An 8294-nucleotide genomic window follows, 5' to 3' on the forward strand; every position below is an offset into this window, starting at 1 on the left:
ACTACTGAAGATAGCTTAAATAAAATAAAGGAATCACACTGAAAATTAAACTCTGTTTTGTTTTGGTACAAATTCACATTCCAGCTTTAAAATTGTACTTGTTAATCTTATGACTTGCTATTGTTATACGCAAAGATTACCCCAAAAAGAATGGATCTTTTTCTTTACTATATATATATAGTAGTTTGGATTGTAAGAAATAGAGAATTTTTTAAGATACATATTGATTAGGTGAGATTAAAACTGAGAGTGTAATGATGGGGTCCAACCATTGACATATAAATATATTTTAATGTGTTTAAAGGGAAGATTGTAGGTGGTTTAGGAACAAACCACGTCTTAGGCTTTGATAGGAGTAGCTTTATTGGATGTAGATGATAAGATGAACTGAATGGAAGCTTATTGCAATCAGAATTTTCCACTTTTGCTTTGTAGAGTAACAGAAAAAGATCTTCTCTACTATAAGTACACTTGTTTCATGCTTATTCTGTTGCCTCATCCAATTGCATAGAAAATCCGACAAAGATATATACACAGCTGGTGAGAATCTTCAAAAAATAATTACCAAAATACTAAAGCTGGAAGAACAAGGTGTTGTTCATGTGTTTATAGAGTAATATTTTATTAACAAAACTTGATATTCATATTAAGTTGGTGGTACTAACAAAGGTAAACGACACATGTTGTTATAATGATCATTGATTGGTAAGGAAAGATAAAGCCTAACGTCGTTGTGGGCGAGTGGAGTAAGATAATGTAGATGTAATAGGCACCTAATAGAGGCCAGACTGTTCTTCGCTTTCTTGATATAAAGAAACTTATTTCATAGGCTCCATTAGTGTTAGTTGATTAAGATTATTGCATTTCATGTTTATAAGCCCCTTTCTTTATACTTTATCATAAGAAGAGTCTAATTCTAGAATTGCTGGAGGAATTGCTTTTATTTATCATTGAACCTATCTGCACATTTGATTAAACAAAAGATTGTGAAAAGAAAGGCTAAAAAAGAAGAAATGAAAATGTCAATTCTTAACTTTTACAGCTGCAAATTGGTTACTTTAGCAATGTTTTTCCTTTGTTCTTTTGATAGAAAAGACTTTACTCATTGGTGTAGAGACATATCCAAAGCCATCAGAACTCAGTTATCTAGCATTGTTTTTAACTTGGTTGGCTTAAGAAGTCGTATATTACTAAAAAGAAGCTCGCCACCAATGACATCATCTACAAAAACTGGTTAGTGTAATGACTAATGAGATCTCATTCACATATAAAATAATCAAACAAATGCTCAGCTAACTATAAACTGCTATACTACACAAAATCTAGAAACAACATCATATTTGGTACACGATTCTAAATAAGAACCAAATGAAAAGAATTTCAGTATTGTATTATCTAGTTGAGCAAATTCATTTCCTATTTTCACTTCACTCATGATCAACGAGCCGTGGAATTGCTCATCTGCAGCAGCATATTACCTCAGAACAGATGAATTTGAGACTCATCACCCCTGCTTCCTCAGCTGAAATCTCAACCCTGACTCACCACCTACTCTACTTTAGAGGACTCATCTTCATTTCCCTTCATTTCCACTTCCTTGTTTTTTTTTTTCCCTTTTTTTCTGATGAATTCTTCCCCCTTGGCTACTGCAATTGCATCCTTGAGCTGTTTTGTTATCTTCTCCCATAGACCAGATCTCAGTGGCAACTTTCTGGGTAATGATCTTCTCATTAATTTGCATCTTAATTTTTTGTGCTCTTCTCTTATTTTTGGTAAATTTGTCAATCCTATTGATCTAAACTCTTAGGTGGCGTTGGTAATTAAATGAAAAAGAAAAGAAATAATTTTTTATTCTATTTATTTATTTAATTACATTTTAAAATATTAGAATATCATTTTAGTAAAACAACTTTTCATTTTGAAATGAAATGATAGAGTATTGAAAAAATTTAATAATTCTTTAATTAATTTTTTATATATATATTTTGAATTTGATTACATTCTTATTCCTATTTTTTATGTTTCTATTTCTTTCTATTCTCATTTTGAAAAATAAATAAATATTTTTGGGGGATTTCTTTTGTTAGAGAGTATTCTACAATTTCTTGTGTTTAGTTGTTACATTCAAGTTATATTGGTAACTACAGGCTCCAAGCCTTTAAAGGTGCATGGAACAATACATTTACAATTTGCATTTAGACAAAGTGAATTCGTAAATAATGCAACAAAGCTAATTAGAATCGTGTAAAATAGATCCAGCAACAAATATTGACACATCCTTGATAGGAGAGAAAACATATGAACTAAAATAAAAATTGTACTTTTTACATTTGTGCTTGTGTATAGTACTTTCGTGTAACTGCAAATATATTTGTAGTGTATGTTTTTGTACTTATCCTTGTGGTGCTATGTTTAAATCTATATTTCAAATTTTAATTTTTTTTCATCGTAGCAAGCCCAATTTTATGTTTTTTCATACTGTATTGTACTCAAATCTCTTGAGCTCATACTAATTTTGTGTTGTGCTTAAAATGCAAGTCCATATATACAAATACACAACACTGCACAAAATTGTTCCATCAACCAAAAAAAAAAAAAAAGTTAACAATTTCAAGTGGTCAGAATATCCGAATTCCATGCCAATGAGGTGCTTTTTGTTTTTGTTTTTTCTTTCGCCTCTCCTGACTATAATTGTAATGGTTTTGGGAGGTGAGTCCCACGTGCTCACCAAGATTTTAGCTTAGACAATAGTTATTTTTTTAAAAAAAAAACTATTATTCACACCAAACGTAAAATATTGGTTGGAGTATGCCTCTCAGTTCTCACCTACATTAAGAATGACCCACCACAAGGTTAGGTAGAATAACGCTCGTTTGATCCAGTGCGGATCAGAATACCCTGACTTTCTATGCGCCATCTCAAAACCCTAATCCTGTCCGTTACTTTGTTGTAAAAAATCGTTGCAAATCAATGAAAATTTACGATTCCTAAACTACCCCGGTGTTTAACTGCAACCAAACCCAAAGAGGCGGAGAGTCCAATGTCTAAAAGACATTATTACCCTTTTCTACTACAAATATAAATGCTACTTTCCTGATTTCCTCGTTTCACCGGATTTTGATTCAACACTCACTCACTCCTACTGAAAGATTTCTCCGAGGTGTTACTAGGTCTAAACAAATGGCTACGGCATTGGCTGCTAACGGCGACATTCCGGCCCCGGCTACCGGTCGAGTTGCCTCCGTTTACAGCGAGGTCCAGGCGAGTCGTATCGACCACGCCCTCCCTCTCCCTACCGTGATCAGAAACCCCTTCAAGATCGTTGAAGGACCACCTAGTTCCGCGGCTGGCAATCCAGGTATTGGATCCACAGATTTTCGTTGATTTAATTGGTTCAGTCTACTTCGATCTCTTACGAACTTTAGTATTAGTTTGGTTATGTGTGTGGCTTCTCGTTTTGATACGATTGTGTTTTCCTTTCTATGCTTTCAGATGAAATCGCAAAGCTTTTTCCACATCTTTTCGGCCAGCCATCTGCCTTGGTAGTGCCTAGCGATTCTGACTCTAATGATTCGCAGAAGAAATTGAAAATTGGTGTTGTTTTGTCTGGAGGCCAGGCACCTGGAGGGCACAATGTCATTTCTGGAATTTTTGGTGAGGATCTTTTGTTATCATTATTCCTTGATTTTTGTCTTCGAAGTTAATGCTGTTCAGTATGCTTGAGGTCATCATTCATTCTGTGCTTCCTGGTAGATTACTTGCAGGAACGTGCAAAAGGCAGCGTATTGTACGGTTTCAGGGGAGGTCCCGCCGGAATCATGAAGGGAAAGTACGTGGAACTGACACCAGAATTTATTTACCCATATAGAAACCAGGTGAGTTTTAATTATGGTTTAGTTTGCCATATGATACAAAAAATTTATGGAGTGAATAGTTCATGATCACTGGTAACGCTGCTTGCTTAAATAGGTGCTTCCGAATGTTTTAGAAGATATCGTGCATCCATTGTTATTTGTATTCTAGTGATTTACATAAAATTCATGCATGCGTGCTTTTTAACCAAGAAATTATATTTGATTTGATTGATTTATTTATTTTATCAGGGTGGTTTTGATATGATATGTAGTGGAAGAGATAAGATTGAAACTCCAGAGCAGGTGACTTTTCTTTGCTTCTTCAGAGTTTCATTTTTAGTTTTATTGACACATTAAACCGATAATAAATTGTTTAAATGGATTTTCCTTTTAGTTTCAACAAGCTGCAGACACTGCCCAGAAGCTTGATTTGGATGGACTTGTTGTTATTGGTGGGGATGACTCGAACACAAATGCCTGCCTCCTTGCTGAAAATTTCAGGTATATGACTTTTTTTTTCTCTCTCTCTCTAGAGAAATCTTGATTGGCAGATGGCAGGGTCACAGGAGTCTGGCTTTAAGGCTGTTCTACTGGTTTGTTTAACATACTTTTTTCTTTTTTTCTTTTGTTCAACCAGGGGAAAGAATTTGAAAACTAGGGTGATTGGATGTCCAAAAACCATAGATGGTGACTTGAAATGCAAAGAAGTCCCAACAAGTTTTGGGTTTGATACTGCTTGCAAGGTGACTAAACTAAAATAATTTATTTTACGACTAGAACTAAGAAATTTTGTATGGTCCTTTCCACATATCGTGTTAGCAATCTTTTAGCAACATTCTATATTTTTTTAACCCAACAAGCTTGAAAATTTTATCAATTTACTTGATGAAAATTTATTTGGAATTGTAATTTTATTGTTCCATGATACGACTATTTCATTAAGGTCATGAACTCATGAATTCACTCCAAAGCATCAACCTTTAAATTTTACGTGAAGGAACTTCTCATAGAATATTGTTTGCATATCTGTTGATTAATTGTTCAAAATTGTGGGCGATCAACTACAAGTAGCAAGAAAATTTGGTGATATTGTGTTTGATTAATGAAATATAGTATAGTATTCAATGTACTCTGTTCTGCCTAAAAAACTAAACAGGTGCTAAAATAAAAATTCTGAAAAAAAGAATTAGTGGATCATGCGTGTAATACTTAATAGACTCTGACTGACTGACTGACTGACTAAATTAGACTCTGACTGACTAAGTTTAGACTCTGACAGACTTTCCTTGGCATTAATAGTGTATCATTTTCTATGATATGCAATGCAACTACGGATACACTGAGGAAAACTAAATAGTAACGTGATGCTCTTCATTTTATTCAGATATATGCAGAAATGATTGGAAATGTCATGATAGATGCCAGGTCAACTGGAAAATATTATCACTGTAAGTATGCTTGTTGAAAGTCATGGAACATGTAGTGTTGTAGATTCTAGCATACATTTGAATCCATATTCTCTTTTTGTTGCACTTTCGTGAGTTTAATGAAATTTATTTCTCAACTGTAGTTGTGCGGCTTATGGGGCGTGCAGCTTCACACATAACACTCGAATGTGCTTTGCAAACTCATCCCAATATTACAATTATAGGAGAAGAGGTACCATTGAATGATTTGTCTTGCATTGTATAGCTACTCAATTAAAAATTATATAACTGCAGGCACATAGCCTTTTTATAATGTAGACAATATACAGTATCTTGCTATGGAACACACTTTGGAAAGTTGATTTTGGTATTTTGGTTTTATTTTTAGAATCACTATAATAATGGTAAAGGTGCTAGTGTCCACTTCACCCTTTTAGTATTGACATTATGCATTACTAAGTTACTGTTCCCATAAAATCTATTTTCAATGTGGTGCTGAAAGTAATTAATTACTATTGATTTCTGCACCACATTGAACCTGAAGTACTGTAATACAGTTTTTTTTTTCCCTTAAAAAAATAATCTTATCACTGTATATCTCTGTACAGGTTGCTGAAAAGAAGTTGACACTGAAAAATGTTACCGATTACATTGTTGACATAATCTCCAAACGTGCTGAACTTGGTTATAATTATGGTGTCATTCTTATTCCTGAAGGTCTAATTGATTTCATTCCGGAGGTAAAATTCTTGGTCATAGTTGCTGTGTAAATTTATTTCCTATTTTTTGGCTCTTTATATTAGACCCACATTACAGTCAATTGCAATTTGTAGGTGCAACAACTTATCGCCGAACTGAATGAAATTCTAGCCCACGAGGTTGTCGATGAGGATGGGCAATGGAAAAAGAAACTTGCTGATCAATCTTTACAGCTTTTTGAATTTTTACCTCCAGCAATCCAAGAGCAGTTGATGCTTGAAAGAGATCCTCATGGAAATGTTCAGGTATGTTTATACATTTTCGTTCAACTATTCGGTATTCCATATTTACTTTTCTAGATATATTGGGCAGTGTTGTTCATGTACAGTTATTTCCATCAGGTTGCCAAAATAGAAACAGAGAAGATGCTTATTCAAATGGTTGAAACTGAATTAGAGAAAAGGAGTCAAGCAGGTGCATACAAAGGTGGATTCCAAGGACAGTCTCACTTTTTCGGGTATTTAATGTCTTTTGCCTAAATTGAGAAAGAAATTATATTTGATTTCTTTTCTATACACTTCAATTTAATACATGTCTTTTTCTTTTAAGCTAAATGGATCTGTAAATATTAAATATATCCATAAATAAGCTGAAATCTCCAAATAGCGCTAATTAATTTGAGTCGCAAGTTCCAATTACCAATGTTGCATGACATTTTAATTTAGCTTGAAAGTTAATGTGTCAGGCTCATTGAGTTTGAGGATTTGCTTGCGAGATTTTGCTGACAACTGTATGACTCGGGCTCACTTGAAGCCGGAGAGGCTGCGGCATTTTTATTGCCTTGTAGCTTTCACATTATTTGAAATAGAAATCTGTGAGAAAAGCAATGAAGCTTTAACAATCCTGAAAAGCATACTTTAGTTCATCCTTGTTATCTTTCCATATGCAGGTATGAAGGAAGATGTGGTCTACCAACAAATTTTGATTCTACCTATTGTTATGCATTGGGTTATGGTGCAGGGGCTCTCCTTCACAGTGGGAAAACTGGATTGATATCATCGGTTTGTGACTTTTTTTTTTCTTTTCTTTTTTTTCTTTTTTTTTTTTTTCATTTTTCCCCTTCCTCTTATAGTTACTTTCTTATATGTTCTTGTTTGCAACTATTGTACATTTTTGTTATCCTGAGGACGAAGTTTTTTTAGTTCAATAACGACTCTTTTCTCTTTTTCTTTTCTGCCTAATGCATACAGGTAGGGAATTTGGCTGCTCCGGTTGAGGAATGGACAGTAAGTGGGACAGCTTTAACCTCACTTATGGACGTGGAGAGAAGACACGGTACTACTATAACCTTCATTTACGCACTCAGTGTAATTATTATCCTCCAAAATTCGGTCATTTGTAAACTAAAGTTTGCAAGGATGATATTGGACGAATATTTGAAGATTTCTGCTCTGTCCTTGTTGTATTGCTTCTTCTTTAATATTGTTTGCAATTTATGCGACTCTCTTGTTTTCAGGCAAGTTTAAGCCAGTGATCAAGAAGGCAATGGTGGAGCTTGAAGGTAAAAGCAGACTACTTATTTACTTGGTTTATACTTTGGTTTGTAGTAGTAATGTGGGGTAAATGATAAGTCTTAGTAGGTTGCTTAACTCCTTAAAATTCTTTCCTCTTTGCCTCTCTAATTATTAAATGAATTTCAGGTGCACCTTTTAAGAAGTTTGCATCCTTAAGGGACCAGTGGGCCATCAAGAATTGTTATATCAGTCCCGGTTAGTAATGAATCTGATAGTTGCTAAAGTTTCTTACCACGAACCAGGAATGTCCATAAACATCTCATATTCTTACTGCTCAATATTCGTACTCTTAACTAGTGCTGTCCAAACTTTGTTGAGCGCAGGTCCTATTCAATTTGTTGGCCCATCATCAAATGCAACTAATCACACTCTACTATTGGAACTTGGTGCGCAAGTGTAAGATTATTAATGTCTTCTTATTTTTATCAAACAAGAGGAAAATGAACTGAAATTATTTCTGCGTCATCGATATAAATTGGATGTTGTTTCGGCAGATGTGAGATTGTTCTGCTTAATGTAGGTGCACGAAACTTTGTTTTTTGTTTTTTTGTTTCCCCTTTTCTGAAATTTCAATTAGGTGGGATTTCTTCCCCTGCTATATTTGGTACGAACTAGTTATTATTTGCCCTTAAGCTGCAGGTTAATTACCTGTTTGGTTTTCTTGTGGAATGTCACTTCTGTAAGAGCACAAAAAAATGACATCGATAATAAAAGTGTTAGAAATGTGAAATTTTTATGGA

General features: G+C 34.2%; 1 protein-coding gene across 1 annotated transcript; it reads left to right on the forward strand.

Annotated features, from left to right (window-relative positions):
* The first annotated feature begins 2781 nt into the window (after positions 1-2781).
* LOC115707679 (pyrophosphate--fructose 6-phosphate 1-phosphotransferase subunit beta) lies at positions 2782-8294 on the forward strand. The gene is made up of 16 exons (XM_030635711.2): positions 2782-3358; positions 3493-3654; positions 3754-3875; positions 4104-4157; positions 4249-4355; positions 4492-4597; positions 5239-5302; positions 5425-5513; positions 5890-6021; positions 6115-6285; positions 6382-6497; positions 6930-7041; positions 7231-7315; positions 7497-7541; positions 7681-7749; positions 7878-8294. The coding sequence occupies exons 1-16, from the start codon at positions 3181-3183 to the stop codon at positions 7952-7954; spliced, it is 1689 nt and encodes a 562-aa protein (XP_030491571.2). The 5' UTR covers positions 2782-3180; the 3' UTR covers positions 7955-8294.

Source organism: Cannabis sativa, chromosome 1, assembly GCF_029168945.1.
Source record: "Cannabis sativa cultivar Pink pepper isolate KNU-18-1 chromosome 1, ASM2916894v1, whole genome shotgun sequence".
Lineage (NCBI taxonomy): Eukaryota > Viridiplantae > Streptophyta > Magnoliopsida > Rosales > Cannabaceae > Cannabis > Cannabis sativa.

Coding starts and splice junctions, on each gene's coding strand:
- LOC115707679 (XM_030635711.2), top strand. CDS start 3,181: ATGGCTACGGCATTGGCTGCTAACGGCGACATTCCGGCCCCGGCTACC. Junction 4,356..4,491: donor CTCCTTGCTGAAAATTTCAG/GTATATGACTTT, acceptor TTGTTCAACCAG/GGGAAAGAATTTGAAAACTA. Junction 5,303..5,424: donor AACTGGAAAATATTATCACT/GTAAGTATGCTT, acceptor TCTCAACTGTAG/TTGTGCGGCTTATGGGGCGT.